The sequence below is a fragment of the Copadichromis virginalis genome, linkage group LG5 (assembly GCF_057382275.1).
Source record: "Copadichromis virginalis isolate Kocher_CV1m ecotype Utaka linkage group LG5, C_Virginalis_male_GT1.1, whole genome shotgun sequence".
In the NCBI taxonomy this organism is placed as follows: domain Eukaryota; kingdom Metazoa; phylum Chordata; class Actinopteri; order Cichliformes; family Cichlidae; genus Copadichromis; species Copadichromis virginalis.
In genome coordinates this window covers 31858577-31885527 of record NC_140622.1, presented here as the reverse complement: position 1 = coordinate 31885527, position 26951 = coordinate 31858577, and the positions used below count along the sequence as shown (strand labels likewise).

At 39.4% G+C, this 26951-nt stretch overlaps 2 protein-coding genes across 3 annotated transcripts; one reads left to right on the top strand and one right to left on the bottom strand.

The window, feature by feature from the left end:
* The first annotated feature begins 1545 nt into the window (after positions 1-1545).
* On the top strand, positions 1546-20961 carry atrip (ATR interacting protein). Of its 2 annotated transcripts, none has more exons than XM_085457359.1 (18): positions 1546-1886; positions 2261-2601; positions 6581-6663; positions 7046-7216; positions 7305-7417; positions 8376-8500; positions 8633-8719; positions 9494-9599; positions 10078-10239; positions 11607-11874; positions 12664-12717; positions 12843-13009; positions 14197-14333; positions 14625-14716; positions 15872-15958; positions 16042-16120; positions 16825-17046; positions 19633-20961. In XM_085457359.1, the coding sequence occupies exons 2-18, from the start codon at positions 2262-2264 to the stop codon at positions 19704-19706; spliced, it is 2367 nt and encodes a 788-aa protein (XP_085313485.1). In that variant the 5' UTR covers positions 1546-1886; position 2261; the 3' UTR covers positions 19707-20961. The 2 variants fall into 2 exon arrangements, with proteins under 2 accessions (XP_085313485.1, XP_085313483.1); XM_085457357.1 differs by having other exon boundaries at positions 1548-1886; positions 8630-8719.
* LOC146710091 (tribbles homolog 2-like) lies at positions 20620-26951 on the bottom strand. The gene is made up of 4 exons (XM_085457360.1): positions 26416-26951; positions 23568-23846; positions 23080-23372; positions 20620-22630 (listed from the first exon to the last, which is right to left on the bottom strand). The coding sequence occupies exons 2-4, from the start codon at positions 23844-23846 to the stop codon at positions 22141-22143; spliced, it is 1062 nt and encodes a 353-aa protein (XP_085313486.1). The 5' UTR covers positions 26416-26951; the 3' UTR covers positions 20620-22140.

Genomic DNA, 26951 nt, shown 5'->3' with positions numbered 1-26951 from the left:
ATGTCTTAAGTGGCAAAGTTGTAAAATCCATTAGTGATGCAGAATGAGTGAGAATGAAAACATGCACTGTTGGTCTCTCCTTATATGTTCTCTACCTCCCCTTTCATCAAAGTACCCAATTTTACACGCACCTTCAGCTCTTTCTTTAAATGTCACCCACGTCTGAATGTCACAAAGCAAACAGTGAATCGCACGTGTGCAGTGCAGAACAGAAAACCTGACAGGCATGACAGTGAATAAGGTGGGTTTACCTTACTTAATGCTTAATTAAATGCATTGCATTGTCTCACTCTTGGAAGATGGTACTCATACCTTAGATGTGGTGGGTGCATTGCAAGGAATGTATATACACACCACCATAAGGTGAGCAGAACAAACACCTGGATTTTGAGAGGATCTTGTAAAAGAGGAAAGAAAACACACAGGGTTACTCTTCTGCTCTGCAGTCACATGTACATGTACTGTATGTGGGCTTCATTTCATCTGATTCACTCTGAGCTTTGACTGTTTGGTTGTTATGGTAACCAGCTTCCCTGCCAAATATATGTGTTTGTGTGTGAGAGAGTGTATTTATGTTGCTTTCTTAATTTACTCAATTGTCTTTTTAAAACGTGAAGAGAATAATCTGTGCAGATGAGACCTGCAGTGGTGCTGAATGCTGGTGTTACTGGCATCACTGTGCTAGTGCAGATGTTGGTGATGATTGCGCGTGTGTGTGCGCGCGCGCGCGTGTGCGTGTCATGGTGCTGCTGCTCATAAGGCTGAAGGGTGCATCTGGATGCCTGTCGTTGAGCTCTGCCATTTCTGTACTGAAGTACGGAGGCGGAAAAAGAAAGAGAGGCAGCGGTAGAGTGAGCATGTGTCAGTGTTAGACATACACGCACACACAGTAGAGCCTCAGCTGCGACACGCAAACCTGTCTGTGTCTAAAAATGGAAAGCACACTTGCTGTTGCTGAGAAGCCACAAGAAGCTTCTATATGAAGAGAGCGTACATGTAGGGATTCATAGGATGTGGATACAAAACTGGCAGCTGATGTCAGATTATACACGCCAACGTGGTGGGTGTTACAAGGGCACAGTTTAATGAATAAAATTTCATTTTCTTACTACACCCATGTTAATTTCCACTGGGGATGAAGAATATTGGTTTAATGTTATGTAGAGAAGGGTGAATAAGGCAGTGATATTGGACACAGGATAACGGATTTTTTTAATCACTATGTGGTTGCCATGCAACCACCAGACACTTCAAGAAGTTACTACACGTAAGAAATAGCCCAAATAGTCTCTGCCCCTGCCCCAATTCAGACGCGCACGCACACACATACACACACACACACACACGTGGGCGAAGAAAAAACATTCTGGGCTATATAATAAAGGTATTTCCCTTATTTCCAAACAGTGTTCTAAGGAAAGCTTCAGTCATGAGTTCACCCTTAACAAGATCAGTAACTATTATGCGTAGCTACTCCTTTAAGGATACCAATTTGCGCGTTTAGTATAGTTTGTCTCAAACGGGTACCTGTAAAAGACCCAGTTTAGGAATTCGGTGTCAATGATTGGCCGAACAGCGAAAGCAGTACTATGATTGGTCACGTTATCAGGCACACCGGAGCGGGATGAACGACACACTTCTGTCTTGTCAACTTTAGTTTGGTGTTGTTGTACCATATTATACAGCATTTCACAGTTTAATTCATGGGCGCCGTGTAAAGGAGTTCTATTTAAGACACTCTCTATGTCTTTTTAATCAATAAATCCAAATATTGTTTTGACTGAATGAGGTTTTGTAGCTTAGCAGGCTAACTTCCCATTGGAAATCACGACTAGTTTTTGCTAGCTTAGCTGGCAGCAGCGACAGCCAGAGAAGCCAGAGGCAAGGTAACGCAATAAAGTCAGAAGAAACTTGTACGTGTTCATGCATGTAGTTAAGCTAAAATAAGAAACATGCGTTTTGGGTTTTTTTTTCTTTTTGCTTCAGTCACATTAGCCTGAGTTTTTTTTCAATTCCTGAACGTGACTTTGCTTAATAAGTTATTAGCTGATGCTGTACCTAACGAAGTTATTTCAGGGCTAGTCTTGAAGCGATTAAACGAATCAGTTTTAATCGCAAAGTACGGGTTTAATTAAAATAGTTATCTTCAGTTATACTAGTTATTCCTAAGAGACCCACACAGTCGCCTATTCTTAGTGTTTGTGAATATGCATGCATGAGAATTACTCACAAATGCTAATGATATGTTCCCCCCATGCAGCATGAACTGTCCCCCAACAAAGCGTCTCCGTGGCCTGAACAAGGATGTAGTGACAGCAGTGGCTTTTGATGACCCTTTTGGAGATGATGAAGAATTCACCCAGGAAGTCTTAGATGAAATCGATGATATCGCCTCGCAAGCCATCACGTCGGCTTCGGAAGGTGTAGAGCCAGGGACAGGATCCAAAACGACTCAGCCAGCCCGCGGGTCATCCTGGCCATCCTCCTTTGGGCAGAACAAACCTGTGAACAAAACCACATCTAATCATAGCAGAGAAAATGCATTTTCTTTAAACAGTAGCCACAGAGAGAATGCGGGGATACCAAGTAGAGAACCATTGGGTGAGTATTTATTTTGTATTTTTTTAATCTACACTATTATTAACATTATTTATGTAAAAATATGCCCTTAATTAAACACCAGAGCATTATGTGTGTAAATTAAAGGAAGACAGGTGGAAAGGTGAAGGTGGGTGATTTTAAATAACTCGTGTCAGTCATTCAAAACAATGAAGGTGCACAAGAGAGGTGAAGTAGAGAGTGCAGGAAAGGTGGAGTGAGCGGACATGAGTTTCAGATGTGATTTGTAACAGAAGGAACAGAACGGGAGTGAAATAGAAGGTTTACAAGATGGCAGGGTTTGGAAACCGATAAATAGACAGGAGATGCTAGAGGTGTCAGTGGAAGATGTTGAGGTTTTCATTGGGAGTGACAAAAATAGACAAGGTTGGAAATGAGTAAATCAGAGGTGCAGCTCAGGTGGAGTTGTTTGGAGACAAAGTTAGAGAGGCAAGGTTAACAAGGTTTGGATGTGTGCAGAGGAGGAAGTGTGGATATATTGGACAAAGGATGTTGAAGATGGGTCTTCCAGGCAGGGGAAATGAGAGAGACCACAGAGAAGTTTTGTGGATATAGTGAAGGAGGATGGGCAGAGGGCTGGTGTAAAAGAGGAGGATGCTAAAGATGGTTTGAGATGGAAGCAAGTTATCTGTTAGGGTAAACTCTAAAGGAAGCAGCAAAGAGGAGAAGAAGAATTATTAAACATTTAAATATGCTGTGGAATGTTAATTCCACCGGCAATTACAGTGGGGCAAAAAAGTATTTAGTCAGCCACCGATTGTGCAAGTTCCCCCACTTAAAATGATGACAGAGGTCAGTAATTTGCACCAGAGGTACACTTCAACTGTGAGAGACAGAATGTGAAAAAAAAATCCATGAATTCACATGGTAGGATTTGTAAAGAATTTATTCGTAAATTAGGGTGGAAAATAAGTATTTGGTCACCTCAAACAAGGAAAATCTCTGGCTCTCACAGACCTGTAACGTCTTCTGTAAGAAGCTTTTCTGTCCCCCACTCGTTACCTGTATGAATGGCACCTGTTTGAACTCATCATCTGTATAAAAGACACCTGTCCACAGCCTCAAACAGTCAGACTCCAAACTCCGCCATGGCCAAGACCAAAGAGCTTTCGAAGGACACCAGGAAAAGTATTGTAGACCTGCACCAGACTGGGAAGAGTGAATCTACAATAGGCAAGCAGCTTGGTGTGAAAAAATCAACTGTGGGAGCAATCATCAGAAAATGGAAGACATACAAGACCACTGATAATCTCCCTCGATCTGGGGCTCCACGCAAGATCTCATCCCGTGGGGTCAAAATGATCATGAGAACGGTGAGTAAAGATCCCAGAACCACACGGGGGGACCTGGTGAATGACCTGCAGAGAGCTGGGACCAAAGTAACAAAGGTCACCATCAGTAACACACTACAACGGCAGGGAATCAAATCCCGCAGTGCCAGACGTGTTCCGCTGCTGAAGCCAGTGCATGTCCAGGCCCGTCTGAAGTTTGCCAGAGAGCACATGGATGATACAGCAGAGGATTGGGAGAATGTCATGTGGTCAGATGAAACCAAAGTAGAACTTTTTGGTATAAACTCAACTCGTTGTGTTTGGAGGAAGAAGAATACGGAGTTGCATCCCAAGAACACCATACCTACTGTGAAGCATGGGGGTGGAAACATCATGCTATGGGGCTGTTTTTCTGCCAAGGGGACAGGACGACTGATCCGTGTTAAGGACAGAATGAATGGGGCCATGTATCGTGAGATTTTGAGCCAAAACCTCCTTCCATCAGTGAGAACTTTGAAGATGAAACGAGGCTGGGTCTTCCAACATGACAATGATCCAAAACACACCGCCCGGGCAACAAAGGAGTGGCTCTGTAAGAAGGATTTGAAAGTCCTGGAGTGGCCTAGCCAGTCTCCAGACCTCAACCCCATAGAAAATCTGTGGCGGGAATTGAAAGTCCGTGTTGCTCGGCGACAGCCCCAAAACATCACTGCTCTCAAGAAGATCTGCATGGAGGAATGGGCCAAAATACCAGCTACTGTGTGTGCAAACCTGGTAAAGACCTATAGTAAACGTTTGACCTCTGTTATTGCCAACAAAGGTTATGTTACAAAGTATTGAGTTGTATTTTTGTTATTGACCAAATACTTATTTTCCACCCTGATTTACGAATAAATTCTTTACAAATCCTACCATGTGGATTCATGGATTTTTTTTTTCACATTCTGTCTCTCACAGTTGAAGTGTACCTCTGGTACAAATTACTGACCTCTGTCATCATTTTAAGTGGGGGAACTTGCACAATCGGTGGCTGACTAAATACTTTTTTGCCCCACTGTACATTCCAGTATGCTTAATTCCTTTTCATCGTGTGCATTAATCATTGAATAGATTGATTTCTGTCTTTCTAGTCTACCATTGAAAATTGCAAGCAAGAAAAACTATTTATGTAGCTCTCTGAAAAAAAAAAAGTAGCACTTTCATTGTAGAAGCAAAATGAGCTGCATAAAAAAGTCCATATTACAGTTTTGCAGCCACAAAACTATATGAAAAATGTAATTTGATACAATTTTGGTTAGTTCATAGATGGGCTTGAGCAGGTGAATAAATAAAATCTTTACAAATTGCACTCAACAACAAGGCAATAAAAAAAGCATTCGATGAAAAAAATAATAAGTTAAGCAAAACAAGTAGAAATAATAAATATAAATCATGGTAGCCTTGGAAATATGATAAAACTCCCAAAGTAAAAGTAGAGCAATAAGCAAAATGAAATTAATTGATAAGTACCTGGATTTCTGAAAGGCACTGCTAAACACATACTGATAATGGTGGCACACCATTATTAGGATTTTGTAGGTTATTGCAGTAGCATAAAGGTTATGTCTTCAGTAGTAGTAGTAGAAGACACCTGGAAAATAACCCAAGTGGTGGAGCTGGTTCATAGTTCATGAAGATGAAGATTTGCAGGATCTTTAAGAGCAAGCATTCAGATTTTAAAATCTGTTCTAAAATTACGTGGAAACCAGTGTAATAACCGTCCTACATGTGTTAAATGTCATATTTCATTCTTTTATCTAAAACTCAGGGAGCTGCCTTTAGGAATAGCTGAAGCAAATTCAATTATTTTTTGATATTCATGCAAGCAGCACATTAAAGTACCTTTTCAGTGTCTTCCTTCTAAAAAAAAAAAAACCCCTAACCTGTTGTAGTATTTCTTGAAATATCATAAAAACTAATTTAATATACGAGATGGAGACTGAATAAATCACTGTCAGTGTTCAAAAAAGAATTATGCTTATGTCTACACAGTTCCTGTGAGGGTAGTATTCTTTTTAACAACAGTTATTTAACACAATAAACCACATGCAATTTTATCTTCCCAGTCCAGAATTGAAAAGGTGTGAATTCCATCTCATCTGTTCCTGTTATTTTTTCTTTATCACGTTAAGAAAAGTGTTTTGGACCTTCATCTGGGACAGAATCTGCTCCTCTATGTAACCAAAAGCCAGTGGGCATTTGAAACGTGGGCACAGTTTATGGTGTTTTGTCCTTTCAGAGACAGGATTCACAAGTACAGTCGTGTGTATAGATAGACAAGATGATATAACAATAGATGACAAAATGTGATGTTTGTGAAGGAGTCAGGAGAACCATCAAAAACAGATGAATGGCTAAAAGTTGTAAATAAAACATTTGATATGGACCTGCTAATTAATCCAATCAAGAGCTCAAATTGAGTAAAATCATCGATCTTTGCTTGTAAACAGGAGGATAAGAAAACAAAATATCTTCTCATGTGTTTCCTTACATTTTGAAAAAGACCTTTGAAAAAATTAGTGTGTAGCTAATCGTTTGTATTTGAAAAGTTTTTGTAAAGTCCTTTAACATGCAAATGCAAAAATCATTATCAAAGTATTAATACAGTCGATTTTTGTACTGAACACATTGATAAAGCTGTTGCTGTTCAGGTAACAGGCAGCAGCAGTTTGGGTCAGACAGAGAGGACTCCTACGGTCTCCTGGAGGCTCAGCATGCAGAGCTGAAGAGGAAGGTGAGGCTCTTTTAAAATGGAGACTGTCCAAAAGTACAACATCCAAAAGGTCCTGATTTCTTTTTTAAGAAAGTGGAGGCTGCAAATTTTCCTTCCTTCATTTTTTTTCCTCTCACGTAGCTTTAATATTTTGTGAAAATTATTATAGTATTTTAACTTTATAATGTCTATACTCCTTAACAAACCTGAGACTCTATGCCATTTCTAGTTTCTCTCCATAACATGGAAGTATACAATAAAGCCTTGGTTCAAATTTGGATATCTGTACTAGAACGTTAGATGTATGTATCTATTTTCATCAGTAGCAAATGTCTTACAAAGCAGGATTTCTGCATTTTTTTGTTTATTTAGATAAGTTATTGTGTTTTGTGTATGTTATTAGCTGAAGGAGGTGGAAGAGGAGATTGTGTTGAAGAGCGGGGAGATCCGGGTCTTGAGGGACTCTCTAAAAGCAGCTCAACAGGAGAAGGAGGCTCAGAGACAGAATCAGACCCTACTGGACACTCAGAGACAGAAAGAGTATAGTGAAAGGGAAAAGGAGCTTAACAGGAAGGTGAGGCACTAAAAACACATAAGCATAGAGCATATGGTGGTTATGATCCTTTGGAATAATGTGACACTGGCATGTTTTCTGTGCACAGGTTCAGTCTCTGCAGTCTGAACTGCAGTTTAAAGAAGCAGAGATCAATGAGATGAAGACCAAACTGCACACTTCAGACAAAAACAAAACAGCCTCTCCGCTGCCTAGGAACAGGTCAGCCATCCTCAACATTATCAGCAGAGCTGATAATCAAATACTTTGTTACTTAGGGGTTTAGATTGTCTTAACATTTTTAATCTTTTACTGTTTTATTTTTGTAAACATTTTGCAAAATTCTGTTTATTGCTGTCAGCTTTCTGCTTTTACTATTTTACTTTAAAGGGAGAGTTTAACATGAATAAATATGCCTTAGAATAATCCTTTACTTGTCCCACAAGGGGAAATCTGGTTGTAACAGCAGCAGAATAAAAGCACATATACAAACAGGACAGAACAGAAACAAACACACACACACACACACACACACACACACACACACACACACACAGTGTGTATGTAATGTGCAAGTTGTAACAGTAGTAGTTATGTTGATTAGTGCAAATTACAGCGCTGATGTAAACATCTATGTTTGTTGGGAGCAGTTTTGGTTGTACAGTCTGACAGCTGCAGGGAGAAAGGACCTGCAGAAACACTCCTTCACGCATCTAGGATTCAGCAGTCTGTCACTGAAGGAGCTCTACAATTCAGCAACATTTACATGCATGGGGTGGGAGACTCTGTCCATCAGAGATGTTATTTTGGCCAGAGTCGTTCTGTCTCCCACCACCTGCACTGGGTCCAGGGTGCTTCCTAGAACAGATTTAAGCCTTGCTGAACCAGGAATGTCATCCTCAGCTTTTAACTCATAGGGATTACTTATACATACTCAGACTTCATTATTTACAACTTTGACTACAAAAAACGGGAAGCTGCCGTTGTAAGAATGTATATGACAGGAAAACTGGAAAACGTGATAGATAATAGCTTTGAATGTTTTAATGCCACATTTTATCATGTAGAGTCCAGATAACTGAGTCAATTCCACTCTTCAGTCAAGTTCTAATACAGCCAGAAGAGTTAGAGGTCACAATTATTACTGGGTTGTTGTTTTTTTTTTTCTTTCTCCCCACAGTCCTAAAATCCTGAATCATGGGAGCAGCAGCTCATCCTCTCCAATAGGAAATGGTTTCATCACCAAGGAGATGTTTGGAGCCCAGGTATCATCCAGAGTGACACCAGTGAAGGCACGGAGAGATGGTGGGTTGTATGACAACGCTGATGTCATGAAAAATATAGGGGCAGTAGTAGGAGCAATATATTTACAAAGACAAAAATTATCTGCTCGTGGTTAAACTCTGCCTGTCTATATCTATGTATATGTTGCAGCAGAGAGAGGAGCATCCAGCAGCAAATCTAGTGATGTGTCTCGACCAGACCCCTTCCTGTCTGTCAGACCGTCTCATCTGCAGCACAGAGGTCAGTCCCCCTGCAGTGTGCCTTCAAAGGGTTCCTGAAAGATTTCATATTTTAAAGCTACCAGGAAATTTTAGGATTTTTAGAGATTTTACTGAAATAAATATTAAACCTTCCTGACCTTACACAGTTGAGTTGTTTGTAGCTAGTTCTGTTTCCCACACACAGTCTGTCAGAAAATAGCCTGTACACCCTTATGCTACAGTCAGGCTACACAATGTCTGCCTGATTGTGATCCAGCTCATGTATGTATCAGAATTTGAAATAGGTTGCATGTAGGTTGTTTTATTTCATAAAGCATGACATAATACACAAAAGTGACTCTGCATCTGGGACCTCATTACCATGCGATTTTTCTTGTACTGTGGAAGGTATAAATTTCTGTACCCTCCTAACGGTTCCTTCATTTCTGTGAGGTTCACCATCATCTATGCAGCATTCTGCCAGCTATTTGTTTTCTGATGCTCACTTGATGTAGGGTCATCAGAATATACACGGAATGGGTCAGAAACAGTAACAGCTTCAATAAATGTTCCACCACATATGCAGACTGTTATCAGCTGCCGTCAACTATCAGAATCTGTAAAGGAACCGATGTAAACGTTTATTGGTATATGTTCAGTTATATTTTCTTTTATCTATATTGCGCCAAATCACAACAAGGGTTGCCTCAAGGTGCTTTACCTTACAATAATACAAAGATAAGAGAAAATCACATGAGTGAGTATTAATCTGATTAAAATCTGTGTCTGTTATTCTGTGTCATCCTCCAACCAGGTGGCATCCTGCTGGGGCTATTGCTGCAGCAGCCTCTTTCTCCCAGTAGCCTCGGGCTCTCTCATTTGCTGAGTATGAGTCTGACTGACATTCACCTGACATCCAGGTAAACACCTTGCACTTTAATCTTGACAGCCTGAGCAGTAACATGTAGTGTAATATGTATAAAGCAGTGCTGTAATAGTTACTGGCAAAGTAGAAAGAAAGGTTTAACATTTGTGATGATAGAATAAATTTTATGTAATAACAGCTTAAATGAAGTATATCAATAAATTAATTTATCCAACTTTAGGAACAAACATATTGTGGGTTTCTTTTGTTGTTGATGTTGTTGTTTGTTGAAACTGACTTCAACAAGCTACCAGACTTCAAATTTGGATAATCAGTCATCACATGCTGTTGCCAAGTCCTCAAAAACAGAACTTTTTCATACAATATACAAAACTTTATAGCATTGACTTTACCCTAATAGTGTTTCAAAAACAGCCGTAGCATTGATTGTATCACTAGTCATACTTCTCAAACCTAAATGAAGTTGTAAGACTAACTGATGTGCTGATGTTGTGTGTTGTTTATGTGTTCAGTCGGCTGTCAGCAGGTTTTCTGCTCAACTCTGATGCTGCAGCTGGTGTCAGTGGAGCTGGAGCTCCCAGAGCTGCTCTTAATCCTGTCCAGAGTCTGGCTGTAACTGGACTCAACATGCTGAGTCAGAGCCAACCGGCATCTGCAGCCAGCAGCAAAAACAGGTAGGATGACTGACCCTGATGCCGTTCAGTTGAAACAATAAAAAGTCTCTCTTTGCAAAGTGCAGAAGAACAGCATACACTTTCTGATCTATAGACAGCAGAGTCCTCTTGTGGATAAACAGTGTAAAAGCAGATTAAATGGTCTAATGTAATATGCTGAAAATTCTCCCCATATCGTACATGAATTCTGTCCTTGGCTCTGAAGGATCTCTGTATATAGATTACTTTGATATTTTTTTGAGCACATCAAAAGAGTGTTTCATTTGTTTTAAATCAAATTTGATAGGTTTTTTTCAAGATATGTGGTGAAATACCTGATACTTTTATTCATTATTGCTTTAAAATATTTTATGGAATCTATATAAAATGCAGAATCAGTAAATGGCAGCTTCCAAAGTCAGTGAGTTGAGGCATATCACTTCTGCAGTGTAATTGTCCATTTACATTGCTAACCTTTTAACTTCTCGGTGTAAAAATACATTTTTATTAACTACTAACAATTTTTTAAAAGCAATAAAAGCTACATAGAGTTGTAGGCCAGCTAAATATTTAGCATTTTAGTCCTGGTGGTTATGTTAACTTATTTTGTCATTGGTGAGAAACTTTGTGGGCATTGCTACAAGGGCCATATATTTATATGGAGTGTTATGTTGTTTTTATAATTGGTTTTAAAGCACCAGTATAATAATAAAAAAAAAATCATTTTCACAGAAGTGGAGTTTGCATGTTTTCCCCGTGTTTGCGTGGTTTCTCCCTGGGTACTCCGGCTTCCTGCCACAGTCCGAAGACTTGCACTTAGTGTGGTTGGGTTAATTGGTGATTCTAAATTGCCCATAGGTGTAAATGTGAGTGTGAATGGTTGTCTGTCTCTATGTGTTAGCCCTGCGATAGACAGGTGATCTGATCAGGGTGTACCCCACCACTCGCCCTGTGACAGCTGGGATAGACTCCAGCCCCCCTCATAAAGATAAGTGGAAGAGGATGGCTGGAATAAATTTTCCTAACTTTCCAGTCTGAAACAGATGACTGGAAAGAAAATTTTATCATTAAACCTGATTAATTTCTGGCTTTGTTCTTCCTGCATGTACTCTCCTCTTTAACACAGAATTATGGAGACAAACTCTTTAAAAACAACGGCAGCTAAAGGAGTGAAAACAGCATGACAGCTACTGCCTTGCTGATAGACATATCAGTCATTAGATGGCTATTGAGAAAGGCGAATACAGGGCAGATTCATTTTTTAAGGATGAATGGTTTAAGTCAGAACGAGAAAAATATCTTCATGGAAAATAACCCACTGGTTGTAGGTTAAACGATTTGGATAGAAAAATCTAAAAAAATAAAATAAAAATTGTGTATGTAAATAGGTCGTGTCCTGGAGGTGTCCTCCTCCTCTCTCTGTTGGACCTTCACCTGTCTCAGCTATGCCAGTCTCTGGACTCGCTCCGCTCCTCCTCCGCTAGCAGCAGTGGTTTAGACTCTTCAGCTGCCAATACACTTCCAGCAGGCCGCACTGCTGCAGCTTCTGCTGGGCTGCGAAGACTGGAGGAGGCTCGTTTATGTGGGTTTAAAGTGGAGGACATTGGCCTAGCTGCTCTGAGGCTCCTTTGTCTCCTGCTTGTCCACAGTGATGAGGTGATGACACAAGAACAACAGTATAGTAACAATGTGTAATGGTGGCTCAAATATACAAATTGCAAACTGCATGGTGAATGTCGGGAGTTCCATATTGTTTTTCACAATAGTAGCGTTGCATGGTTCAGATTTCTAAATACTCTTTATTAGTCTAAAACAGCCTTGGCTTCATTGGATATTTTTTTGGTTGAAAAATTAATCTGAGTTTAGCACTCACTAATTAACAGCTTATTAATTAGTTACCATTAGGTACCCTGCCTTTTGCCCTTTGGCAATGGCATGGATAATTAGTGATCTTGTTATTGGACTTATTGACATCATACTCAAATCAGTTCAGTTTTATTTATATAGCGCCAAATCGCAACAACAGTTGCCTCGAGGCACTTTATATTGTAAGGTAAATACCCTACAATAATATAAAGAAAACATCTGTATTATTTTACATGAATCCAACAATATGAGAAAAAAAGAGTAGAAAAAAGCTCCAGAACCTGAGTATTTAGAGCTGTCTGAAGCCTGAACTTTGGGGTCACAGGGGTTACATCTACATACGCTGACATTTTAATTTGAAACTTTGTCCTTGTTTAATATGAGCATGAACTAGATGCATTATTGTGACATTATGTGCATAACAGAACAATACCAGAAAAATAATAAAGTTTCAGACGACTGCTACAATATTTTTCAGACTTTAAAAAAAACATAGCACACCTTTATCAGTAAAGTGTTATCCAAATGAATTGTAATGCTGTTCAGTTGTGCAGTAATGACATTTTACGTGGTCCTCAGGTGGTGGAGGCTGTGTTGTCAAAGGAGAGTCAGAGCAGAGCCATCGACCGTAAGGTACTGAGGGAATTACTACTCACTTTGTTGTGCTATATTAAACATTATTAACTTTCCCTCATTGTCTTGACCAGAACAGAGAATAAGATTTATATGATGTAATTTCATCTTCGCTCTTGTTTTAGGCGGATGGAGTGGACCTCTGCTCTCAGAACACTTTGTTACAGTCACTGCTGCGGTTGTGTGATCCGTGGCCCGGTGGAAGCAGCCCACAGATTGAGGCGATTTCCCTCAATGCCATGAAGACTCTGTGTGTCTTAATTGAGAGAACGCCAGACAAACATGTTGACAGGTACACAAAATTTTTAATTGAAATCTGATGGTTAAGAGATCTTATTCTGTGGCAACACATTTGTTTAGTATAGTTTAGCAATATGGAAACCAAAAGACTTTGTGAATAAGAATGTAAGCAATTCATTAAATAATATAATATTAAAAAGTAATGTGGAAGTGAAACTTCGCCTGTTACTTACTTGGTATAGACATGCGCAGATCCCATGATGGTTGCTTTTGTCTTTTAGAGGACTTCTTCATGATTTTGAAGAAAACATAAAGAGAAAAAGAAACAAAGAAAAAACTATGTTTATGTTTCTCAAGTTTGTCAGTACTGCAAAGAAGAGAGAAAGTGACCAGAAACTCCATTTTAATGCTTGATAATGCTTGATAATGCTTCTATATATTGTGCAAAGTCTGCAGGATTATACATACACATGAATATGATACAGCTGCAGTTGCGTGGAATACTGCTGCAGGCAGAGGAGTGATGAGTGATAGGGTTGTTTGAATTTCCACTAGCTCACAGTACTTGCGTAACATCTTAGTGTAAACTACCTGCGGTGATTCATGGTCAATGCGGTCATCTTACTAAAAGTAGAAATGTGATGAAATGTAAATATAAACTTCATTACCATCAGTTGTAGACGTTTCTGGAAAATGGTGAAACTCATCCCACAGTTATTCTGCACAGGGGCCAGCTTTTAAACTGGAAAACTCCAGATGGTGTCAGGAATTTCATTTTCCTTTTATCATTTCATACCAAGTCTGAAATCACAACAACTCATTCAAGACCTGGATGAAGGTGCTGGAAAGTAATGATGATAATTATTCAGCATAAATCATTAAATGCATTTCTTAACAACATGACTCCTGACAGTTTCAACAATGTGAATTTTACTGGTAATATCAGTTTTTCATTGTGATATTAACTTCAAAAATCCTGTCTGTGAAACATCCAAACCAACAGGGGTCCAAGAGTCCAAAATTATAGTTTAATCAAAAAGAGATTCAGAGCTGCAATTTCTAGTTTGTGTTTGTTTTCTATAGTTTATTCATTTTATGTGAAAGATGCTTATGATGAATTTCTTCATTTTTAGATGTGCGTAACCATGTTCAAGATTTTTATATAGGCCTCAATATGTGTAAACCTAGAAATGTATGAATCTCTGTTAGTCATGTGTGCATCATTCCTCCCTCTCACAGGTTAGAGTGTGTGATGCCGGTGGTGTGTACGTGTGTGTCAGTGGACAGCCGGTTCCAGACAGTTTCACAGTGTGTGTCCATCCTCACATCGATGTCTGACCATGAAGCACTGGCGAAGAAGCTATGCTCTCAGCATGGTGAGGCTGCCCCCTCTGCAGCACTTTACCTTGTCTGAAGTTTAATATCATTTATATGCTCGACCAAAGTCCTACAAGAAGCAAGTCTCAGAACTATTTATTTATATCTAATTGAATCCTTCCATAGATTTCAGTGCCATGTTTCCACCTCTTATGTTTCTGATGATGACATTTATTGTGTGCTGTTATGCTTTTATGTATCTTTATTTCAGCTCAAAAAATCACAAAGTTATTGAAGTTTCTGTGTGAAGCAGAATAAATCAATTGCAGTTTTTATTCTTTTTCTTTTAGATCCCTGTGTTTTCTTGAAGTTGTTTCAGTTCATCAGGACAAGACCAGACAACCACACAGCGCACACAAACTGGATTCAGCTAGACCTTCAGGTAGTGCACACACACTGTAAAGGTGTACTGACTTGTACAGTATTCTGTTTAATGTGTGTCAGCTGCATCTGAAGCCAGGATTTGTGTGTGCTCTGAATATCCAAACTGGGAAGAAGAAAAATCCTTTTTGTGTTAGTCTGGGCTCCTCTATCTCCCTCCAACAACTCTGTGGCTTTGTAGTCTAAACTCTCTGAATCAGATATCTATCTATCTATCTCTATCTATCTCTATCTATCTCTATCTATCTCTATCTATCTCTATCTATCTCTATCTATCTATCTCTATCTATCTATCTCTATCTATCTATCTCTATCTATCTCTATCTATCTCTATCTATCTCTATCTATCTATCTCTATATCTCTCTATCGCCATCCACATGTTTAGACAGGATCTTGTCTAAGAATGCTAATGTTATGAAAAGTTACACAAGTAGTTGTGTTAAGGATCTTAACCTTCACATATTTTCTTTACTTTTTTTATAACAGTCCTAGAAAATGTAACAAATGTGAGTCTCCTGTTCAGAGAAATGTGGAAAATATTTTAGATATTCAGTTGCTTCCTTCAGCTAAGAACAAACTGTAAGATGTCTGTAGTTGTTGGCAGCTGAAATGATGATCAGGCCAGATGAAGTTAGAATGGGAGGATGAGAATATACAGGCCACGCGAAGCCCTGAAGTTTAAAATACACCCTGAGTCATACTTCTTAATCTTAAAAAAGGCCATCAAAATGTATATGAAAAAATATCGGTCACTAATTATTTCATGGTTTATTTGAAATTTAGTGTTTAAACCCTAAGGATGCATTTATTTAAAAAAAAAAAAAACACCAATGTGCTCATCCTCTTTGTTCTCTATGACTGTTTATCCTCTTTGCATCGTGTTTCTTTCTTTTGCACTTTACATTTGCACAATACATTTCTCCCAAAGTGCTTTGTTGATTTTATTAATGTTTGATTTAATTAATATTACTAATTATCAATTGCATTGATTTAAACAATCTTTTCCCTCTTCTAGTTGTTAACTTTAAGCAATGCATTTAATACACTGCTTAATCGTTCTGGGAATGCTGTTATTGTGAACACATGAACTGCTTTTATTTGAGAATTTACGATATGTCTGCGTTAATAATCAGTGGGGTTTTTTGTGTGTGTCAGGTGGTTCGTTTGTTGAGCAGACTGATGACTCAGAGATCAGAGAGCTGGGCTACCAACCAGCGGAGCAGCTGTCAGTGTTATACTGAGGTAACTGTGTGAAACAATGTTGTGTCCCTGTGAAGAGTGACGAGTGTTGCATCTTTATGCATTTGTGTTTGATTCCTTCACAGCTGGTTCAGACAGCAGTGATTGTTTTCCATCGTCAGTGGTTAGATCTGCGTGGTTCTCAGGAGCAAACAGACCCAACAGGTTGGTCATATTTCAGGTTGAAAGCATGAAATGTCAGTAACACAATGGTCTGAAAGATTACTATAGTTAAAAACTATTATAAAATAATTAACTTAATAATTAACTAAATTAATTAACAGAAGTAAACTAGACCTTGGAAATTTTTAAAACTAAGGATAGCAGGTTTGGAACTTGGAAAAATAAATAAAATAAAAATATAACGGAATTATCCTTAGTTTTTGATAAAATGTTGTTACAACTTGGCTGATGAGCCATTGATGGATGAAGTTCTGGATGTCTATAACAATCTGAGTCAACTTGCTTTGGAAAGGTTTTTATCGTAATACTTGCATTTATTTTGAAATCTTGCCTCTGATCTACTTACCATAATAATAAAAAAGACTAAAACAAACACTGAAACTAATAAAAAACTAAAACTAAACATTTCAAACAATAAAAATAAAACTGAAATAAGAAAATACACTCTTTAAATGAACTGTCACTTAATGGTCGGGCATTGTACAGCTACAAGCATTTCACCCCCATGTCATACTGTGTATGGTTGTGTGTGTGTGACAAATAAAATTTGAATTTAAAACTAAACTGAATCTACTGAAAATCAAAATGACAATAACAATACAAACCCAATAATAAATACAAAACTATAATAATTCTGACAGTCTGTCTCTAAAAACACGGTTTCTTTGCATTGCTTCTTGTTCCAGGGTTTGCCTCACCTCTGCAGCCATGCTGTAGCTCCTCTTTGCCATGGTGGCACAACTCAGCGGCATCTCTGCTCAGAGAGTGTGTGCTGCTGTTGCATTGGTTGCTTCTGCATCATGGCAGCTTCTCCGAGAGCTGCAGGCCGCTGCTGCACATGTACGACCAGGTGATCCCTGCTGTACGAGACACGCTGAGGAAGATCCCGGATCTGACCGAGAGCGAGGGTATGGACGCACAGAAACATGCACGCTGAATCTAAGCCTTGAATTAATCTTTTAAACTATTTAGGAAGATTTAATGTGATGTTTAAGTTCCACTATAACTGTTTACACCGGAATACACCAACTCAAACATAGCTGAATTTTGTATGAAGAGCTTTGGCTTTCCTTTCTCTTAACCGCTAAGAGCATGATGAGTTTTTCCTCACACACCCCCTCCTGGATATGACTAATTACCACCTCGAATCTTACATGTATCACGCAGATAATTTTAGCTGTTAGATAACAACATGTCTGTCTTCAGTTGTGTGATGAGGCATCTCTGGTAGTACGTGTTGTCAAACCATTTTTATACTAGAATTCCACCTGATGATCTGTGATTATGCTGGTATTAAACTTGAGGTTTGGGGTGCTTCTGGATTTCACCTGGTAGAGCATGTGCTCCATAAATTTAACTCTAAAATCCTTAGTGCAGCACTCCTATATTCAACTGCCCCCGCACTATTCACTGCATGTCATTCCGCCTCTCTCTCCCACCTTCCGTTATTCCTGTATTATATCAGAAAAGCCAGAAATAAAACTTAAGGAAAGAAACAGCACCTTCTGTCCAGCAACATTTTCCACCTCCCATTGCTGCAGCTGCTGGGTGCTCACAGGTCACATCATATATTTATAACCTCCCGTAAGTTGTGGGTCTTCCCTGGGGTCTCCTCAAAGCTAAACGTGCCCAGATAACATCCAAAGGCAGTTTCTGGGGGGGCATCCTGATGAGATCTCCGAACCTAAACAGCTTTTTATTTGTTCATCAGTATTTAAATCTAGCTGTATGTACCAGGATCACTGGATATTTAAATGTAACTTTAGTATTGCTGTAGTGCAAAACGAAAAGAAAGAAAAGAAAACAAATACTCATCAGCCCAACATGACAGGATGGCTTTCTGTTTTTTTTTTTCTCCATATTTAATGCATGATGCAGCTTTATAGGTCTGCTTCTCTTTGAGTGATCTAAACTAATTCTCTTTGTTGTCTGTCTTCCACGTCAGAGCTACTTAGTGTGCATTGCTCATAATAAAACATAATCATGTCTGAATGTCATTGATATTATCAATTTGACCATTTTAGTATGACTGCTAGCTACATCATCCAGTATTTACACCTTACTAGAGATGGACCGATCCAATATTACGTATCGGTCCGATACTGATGTAGATTACTGGATCGGATATCGGAGAGAAATAAAAAATGTAATCCGATCCATTAAATATCAAAAAAAGCACCTCACAAAACTTGCGACACGGCGTAACTCTCCTCATAACAGTAGCGCAGTGTGCTCACGTGATAGAGCGGCTGTGTGTATTTGTAGCCTCACTACCAAACCAGCATTTCATCTCCGAGGAAGTTATCCCAGAGAGAAGTAAAGCAAGTGTGTAAGTTCATCTCTGAATGTTTGTAAAGCATTCCAGCGTTAAGCTTAACAACCGATATATGGAGCGACTGCCTCTTCTCTCCGTCTCCTGCTGCTACTTCAATCATGAAACTGATCAGTGATCAGCTGATCGGCTTTTCTGTCGCGAGTCCGTCTCTCTTGCTTGTTTATCTCCCACTTTGCACCAGAAAGAGGAAACCAGCGGCTGAATAACAGCAGCACGTTTAAGCTTGATAATCTGTTGTTAGAATTTATTTAATATTACTTTCTAGACCAGGATCCTTTTCTACGCAGCTGACGGCTGGTAACTGTGCAGGGGTGGATCTAGCAAAGTTTAGCCAGGGGGGCCGATAGGGCATGAACAGGGAGAAGGGGGCACAAAGACATACTTTTCTTTCTTATTCTCATTTAAAATGTCTAGCTTTTATTAAATTATTATCTGAATCTTACACCCAAAGTTTTAATCTGATGTAAAATGAATAGAAGTCCATTACTGTATATAGTAACTATTAAGTCTAATATACCCTAGTAAGCTATAGTACTTTTTCCTTTGGGAAGATACCATCTGTGCAGTCTGCAATTCTGTTGAAGAAAGATGTTGAATCTATTTAATTATTCTTGAAAAATAATTGATTTCTGGGCATTTTTTTCCACACTGCATCAAATTAAAGTTGATTACGTCGATTAAGCATCATGAGGTGGGGGGTGGTTCCCTTTTTTTTTTTTTTTTTTTTTTTTTTTTTTTGCTGGGAGTTTTAGAGCCCTATTAGTTAGGTTGCTTACTCTTTAAAATACTAGAATAGGGAGGATGGAGTAGGTTTAAGTTTATTAGATTGATGGGTTTTGCTGAACTATGAAATATTTTGGGTGCAGTGCATTTTTTGCATACAGGTATAACAGGAATAGCTTTAGTGGATTTTTTTGGGGTTTTTTAACTTGAGTATGAACTTATACAAAAAGCAGCAAGATATTAAAAAAACAGTTTTATTGATTAAAAAACACCCTATATCGGATTCATATCGGTATCGGCCGATATCCAAATTTATGATATTGGTGTCGGACATAAAAAAGTGGTATCGTGCCATCTCTACACCTTACCCGATTGCTCTTGTGTTCTCATACGTTAAAACTGTCACATTTTTTTTGCCATCTTTCACATCTTGTAGAGTTGGCATTGGACGAGATCTGCCGCTCAGAGGGGGATGAAGCTGATGACATGGACACTGACGCCGGCTCCTAAATGGCTGCTCCCACTGACCTCTTGATTTAGTGACGCATGCGGGACAGTTTACTGACTGCTGATGCAATGTGTTTTAGACTGGAACAAGGACAGAGCAGCCTGTGGTTCTTATCAGACTTCTAAGTGAAGTGAAGGTTTCACAGAAATGGAATAGAGGTGAGTCAGAGGTCTGACTGAAGTAATGAACACAGAGTGTTTACTCTGCTTTCAGGTGGGATTTCATAATAAAACATGAAGGTGAGGGGGGGAAAATCTCCTGTCAGTATTTATGTTTACTTGTAATCTTTCTTTTCTTTCTCTTCTCCTACTTTCTTTGTTAAAGTCAAGGCTACTCTTTTATTTCTCTGTGCTTTCAACTAATATGTAGCTGGGTATCACCCCACAACTATCAAATATCAGTACAACTACTGATATTTAAAAAAAAAGGGTGGAATTTCTTAACTGCTGTATAATTTATAATACTATGAAACAGTTCCAGTTATACTCAGACTACTCTTACTGCAACTCTCCAGTTCTTTATTACTGGATGATTAGCAGATGATACTCTGCACCACTTTTGGAAATTTCATCAGTTTTTCCCAAAACCCTCTCTGAATATGGAGCTACCCTAAACTTTGCACTTGCACAGACAGGTCAACAGTCTCTCTTTCTAGCACCTCTAAGGGTCATTCACTTGTTTGCAGTTATATACAAACATGTATTATTTTTATTATTATGTTTAAAAATTAAGAGTGTAAAATTGCAAGCCAATGATACCAAAATGCTGGTACAGGTACACTTCAGACTTGAAAAAATGTTGTCTTAAGATAATACGGGGATTGTGTGTGTACATGTAAAAGAGACCATATGCAGGCTCAGAACACGTCAAGTTTATTTAATTAAAATTCAACAAAAAAAAACTTTGACACCAAAACATTTTTCAAAACCTTTATTTTTTTTCTCGTCATCTGTAAGTTGGACCAGAATCATACAGCATACCAGGAAGCAGCTTATTGTCTGAGTTGAGGTTTGTTTCTAATTATTATCATCCTCAATAGACACACAAGACCAGTAAGTGATGATTAATCGTATTCCATTATCTCAAGATCATCACTTCATTATTTTCTTAATGAGTCAACAAATGTTGCTTCTCCTTTATCCTGTTATTCCCAAATTAAATTGCTCAGTGACATTGTGAGAGAATAAGATGTGTCCCAGAATAAACAGTTGTTATTCATTCACAAATAAATGTCAAACATGAGAAAACAGTTTATAAGTTTGTATCAAAATATAAATAATTTGTGGAGATTATTATGAGATACAGGATTTTTTTTATAAGGCCACAAAAAACAATTATATTAAATTACCCAATGAAATTTTGATTTTAAGGTCTGCTAAGATCTGAAAAATATTTTATCAACCATGGCTGCTCTCTGCTTGTGTAAAAATGGATGAGAACACTGATAGCTGAAGCTGTATTCCTTTTCAATGCCATTTTTTATATTAAAAACAATTACCGTATAATCTGGTTCCTAATGTTTTTCAGAAAGATGTGTTTGATCTTTCTCACAATCACAGAAGGAAATCAGCATTGTAAACACTGAAACAAAAAAGCTATGTCCCATTTTAAGCTCCACCTCCTTTTGAGTCCACAGTTTTAAATATAAAGGTGCGTTCAGGGCAATTCTCAACACACTCAAGTACATTTTTTTGCCCTTAAAGGGGACCTATTATGCCTTATTGTTATATATAAAAATATAATGCTAAACCTTTAACATTTTCAAATAACAAGGTCAACATATGTATACATAACCTTCCTTTAAACACTATTTTAGCAATTTATTGCAGTACTTGGCTCTATGTGATGTCAGTGAGGTATGCCTAATATACAGCTTTGATAGCACTGAGCACAGAAGCCACACCCATCTGCTGTTCAAACCTTCAGTTAATGAGGGGCAGTCTAGTAGATGACAGTTGCTTAATCATATTGCTCAAGTACATGTTAGTTGGGCAGATTGGGATGTAGGATATTCTCCACTGCACTTGTTGAGGATGTGCACCTGAACACACCATTAGTTCTCATTTGTGTCTGTTACTGCTGGAACAAGTGACTGCTGGGAGTCCACTGTAAGGAAAATTTGAGAAAGAAAACCACCTTTGGAGGCCCTGCCACCTAAAAGAGGCCGGGCTTGAACTGAGACACAGGTAGAGAAAGAAGGCACATAAGGGTCAAGTAATCCAGGATTAGACTGTCTCTGTAGTGCGGCTGTGCTTTTAATGTGTCTATATCTGTGAAGACCTCTTTGGAGTTTTGAGTGTGAGGACGGAGCCACACATCCCGAAGACGCTGTTTTTATAGTCCAGATTAGGTTTTACACCTGAAGTGTGAATCAGGTTTAGGCTGCAGGGATTCAGTATAGCAGTTCAGGTCCTCACAAGGAAATAGAGATGTCTTTTAATTTGTCTCAGTCCATATTGGCACCACTTGGTCATTGTCCTCTTGTTTATTCTGTAGTGTTGTGTGGGAGCTGTGATGTATCTTGTGCATGTTGCTGTGTGGCATGCGAGGTTTGGTAAGCCACGGGTGCATCGGCAGCTCAGATGCCGTCAGTCTCTCAGTGGGAGATTTCCTTAGCATGCAGCCAATCAGACACTTGGCCTCTGGCGACATCCAATCGGGCAGGCTAAATGCTCCACGGCGTATCTTAGCAAACAGCGCAGCAGGCTGCGTGTCCTGAAAAGGGTATCGGCCAATCAGCATTGTGTACAGAGACACGCCCAGGCTCCAGATGTCTGCGGCACGGCCTGAGTACGACCCATTCCCATTGGTCAGGAGCTCAGGGCCAACGTAGGCAGGACAGCCATGTCTGTCTGTTAGAGAGTCATCGTCGTTGTTACCATGCAGGAGCACGCAGTCATCGAGTCCGAGTAGTGCCAGACGAGTCCTGGGAAAAGAAAAAGAAAACACTAGTCAGACAGAAGTTTATCAGCAGCAGTATTTGTAGTATTTGTACAGTCTTGGTTAAGTAGCCAAGACTGTAAGATACAGTAAAAGTACTAATAGAGGTACTTTTTTTTCCCCCCATATGCCTCCTTCATGCTAGTAAGATCAATCTAGCGATATTTATACTTGTCCATTTGTTGGGAGTAGTATGCATTCTTTTAGACTCCCTCAAAATGGACCTTTGTGACTACAAATGTAAGCGTGAATGGACTGTATCCATTTATGATATGCCTCGTGAATGTATTTTGTAACCACAAGAGTCTCCCCCTGCAGGCCATTAAAGTTAATATTTCACAGCACTTCCACCTGGGCCCTACATCTGTCTTTTACAGTCCCAGGTATTACTGCTGTAATAGTGCTATTACCAAAGCACCAGTCTCGGAGTCTCACCTGTATTTGTCGATGAAGACGAATCTGCGGAGCTTCAGGTCTCTCAGAACGACTCCGTGGTCATGACAGTGCATGACAGCATTCAGCATCTGGGCGAACAAAAGCCCCGCCTCCTCCTCGTTCAGGCGTTTCCTGTTGCGCACATACGCATGCATGTCACCGTGGTGACCAGGCAGGAAGACATACACCTTGTTTTGGCCAATTACAACGTCCTGCAGAGCGCAGATGTTTTCATGTTTACCAATCCGGTCATAGGCCGCCAACCGCTCCTGGTATCCACGCAGTGGGAGCACCTGTGGGGAAAAAAAGGAGTGACTGTCATGGGTAACGTAGTATGATGTACAATACAGTCACTACTTTCACAAGTGTTTTACAGTAATCTCTTCCTAATATTATCATTAACACTACTTCTGTAGTATCGACAGTACAGTTTTTAACATGTATTCAATTCTTATTAAAAGTAACAGTGACGTTTTTCTGAGTGTTACCTGACAGGTGTACTGCTGCTGTGTGTGCACATGCACAGCCCTGTAGGTCTCTTCCCTCTCACACCGTTCAAAGAGGAAATATGACCCAACTCTTGATGAAGACTGGCTCGAGTTGGATGTGGGGGCGGGGCTTGTGGGTCTCAGGCAGGGTGATATCCCAGTAGAGGTAGGGGGTGGAGCCAGACGGGCTCGTTTACATTTCAGTGAATCGACTTGAGGCTCGTCCAGAAGCCTCTTAAGACACAGCTGAGATCTGGTTGTAGACACGCTGGCGCTCATCTGTGATTGGGGACATCATCAGGTTAATGTACACTTCCAAGTAATATGCTGCAGCAAGTACAGTCCCAAACTATCCCAATTAAACACAGCCAATATTTCAATGAATAAAGCCACCATATCTAGAAGTAATACCTGTGAGCCAAAAGGCCAGGATTCAGAGTGCTCCAAACCCTCACTTTCAGACACTTTTTCCCCAATCTGACCTCTGGGTGGCCTCATCTCCACTAATTCAATCACTGAACTTGTCCTCTTTACTTTGCTTTTCTTGTTGGTTACTTCTGGAGCATTTTAAACGTGATTTTCTGAGATTCTGGTAATTTATTAGTATCTTACTTAGCACTAATAACAGGCGTGTGTATCTGTGCATTGCACCTTTATAAATGCATTTTGTCATTATATGGTCAGTATGATAAAAGGGTGAAGAGTCTCAATTTATGCAGCATTAAAAAGCTCTTAAAAATTGCAGAAATCCTTAATCCTAAACAGTTACTATGAAGAGGAGCGCACTATTGTTAATGATTAAGTAATGTTTCATTCAGTGTTTGGTAATTTGGCTGTTTAATTTTAGAGGCCGTGACCGCACTGCAGCGCCCTCTGCAGGTGACACTCTGACTTGGCCCCTTCTGTCCGCTGAACACTTGTCAGTAACACTTTCACATACAGTAAGAGAAGTTATATTTGTATCATATCTCTCCGTGTTCTGCGTCTCCGCTGCTCACATGTTACACAGTCGGTGTGTCTATAGGCTTCATGATGCAACTTCCTGTAAGCTGATGGGTGCTTCAGCTTTCAGATAGTTGCATCAGAGCACAACAGTTTATAGTTTAAACAGGCTTTAAATACAGTCAACAATTACACACACACACACATGCAAGAGAGAGAGAGTGTGTGTGTGTGTGAGTGAGTGAGACTTATGTAAAGTTTTTTTAGAGCCTGTGGTCGCTGTGGTAACGCTATGTTGCCTGCTGTGGGGCAATGCTGCTTTCACTCTGCTGAAACACCCTGAGTCACAGCAGCAACGTCATCCACCCCCAAATACACAAACACTGAATCTAAGATGAATGATTTCTCCATGACGTTCTGTTCAGCTCATAATCAGAAATCCGGTTCTTAAAAATAATCTAAAAGAAAACGTTCGTGGGGTGTGTAACAGTGTGTGCTGAAATGTAGTGGCACTCAGCATTTTGTTAATGATGCCCGTTTCTTTTGTTTATTCTTCATATTCAAAAACAAGTGAACATTTGCTGGAATAGTTTAGATAGCTCAGTAAAATTACAACAGTTATTAAATAGACTAACAGAATAAACTTTTGACTTTTCAAACTGAGAGGGGCTAGAGCTCATGGGAAATGGGAGTTTACACAACTGTTAACATTTATTTATTTATTTTTAATCTTAATTACAATCCAACTTTATCATCTAAAAAGGTAAAGCAGATCTGTGACAAGGCTGAGTTTAAGTAAATGCAGTTATCAAAAATCCCACTGGTATTTGTTACAAGGTTTCTTCATTCTGTAGTTTAATCTCGGCTTTTTGTGTGTATTCCTGTTTCTGAGTTTGCTTAAGTCTTTAACGTAGCCTCACTTGTGATTTTTACTTTTATCTCCATATGAATGATAAGTCAGAACCGCTGTTTTGACCGTCCACAAATGTACTTTAAAGGTAAAAGGAGATGAAGCAGTTTTCACCACCGAACCTTTTGAACCGCACGGGAACAGTGTGGCACTGTAGTGTTTTGTTTTGTTTTTTAACTTGGTCAGAAACTCAGATATGCAGCAGATATACTCAACAGTCACTCCAATAAAATCCCAATTTCTTTTGGCATTTTTGCTTAAATAACTTAAATGAAAATCTGATTTGTAGAATTTACTTTTACTTTTTACAGAGCTTTTCAGCTATTCTCTTCTTCCTGTTTTCATAATTTATTTGATGCCGTATTTTGCTGTTGAGTCTACTGTGTCATTCTGGGAGGTTTTTAATGCATCTGTCTGTTTATGATTAGTGTTCACACTGCACACTCAGACTGCTACAATCCAGTCAGTTTGTAACATGCATTTAAACGTAAATCATTCAAGGTCCTAAATTGTCATAAAACTTACAGCTTCAGTTTTCATCAGCTCAGATCTGCAGGCCTGAAAATAAGGGTGAAGCTGTCTAAAAGTTCAGTTTCAGGTTTTACTACCGGAAACGAGAGCGCAAAACCCAAATGATGATGAGCACGTCATACCTGGAAACAAAGCGAAACTCCAGCTCGATTTTCCCAAGCAACTACTTTAAAGTTTAGGAATGATCTTTGCTGTTCTTATTGTTCATATTTGATAGGACAGCGCTTTTTCTCTGCCTCATACACCTGCATTATCGTTTTATAAACTGACAATGCACGAAGCTTAGTGAAATACACGTGAATATGACGTAATACTTCAAGTGCACTTCACAGATAATACTTTTGCATTTTATAAGTAACAGTTTGAATGTTATTTACATGTGTCTGTACAGGCGCATTCGTTTATGGTTTGGTTAGTTTTGTTAAGTAGCCAGGTTGGGGGGGGGTTTTTTGGGGGGTTTTTTACCTTGAGGCAGACTGGTCCGGACTGCAGGTCAACAGAAAGCCAGTAGATTTAGTAGAAATCCAGTAGAGTCGGCGTTTAGGTGCTGGCTTCTGTCTGTCTTTGCAGCAGAAATCGGTGTAGACATAAAAACAACTGGGACCAGCAACTGGGAGAACTGGTGGTGACGTCTTTGTTTGCTTCTTATTGTCTAGGTTGCGCAACCTGTCGTCAGTCAGCTGGCGGTTTCTGAGCGACTTCTTTGGTTTCAATGAAAAAGCAGCAGAAAGAAAGCAAATCGGCAAAACTTATGTGTGAAAAAGAAATAGAGAAGAGAAAGTTTTGAGTCCTTCTCTGTGTGAATATCCGGAGATAAAGTGAACAAAGCGAGTCCTCGGGTCCTCCTGTCTGTCCGTTTATCCGTCTATCGGCGGGTCTCATTAAAACGACCCCGGTCCGGATAAGATCCCCTCCGGTCTCCACGGATCCTGCTGCAGTTCAGAACTTTCAGCCGGACTGCTGAGCGGACTCAGAGTGACTTCGGCTCTGTTTGGTTTCGA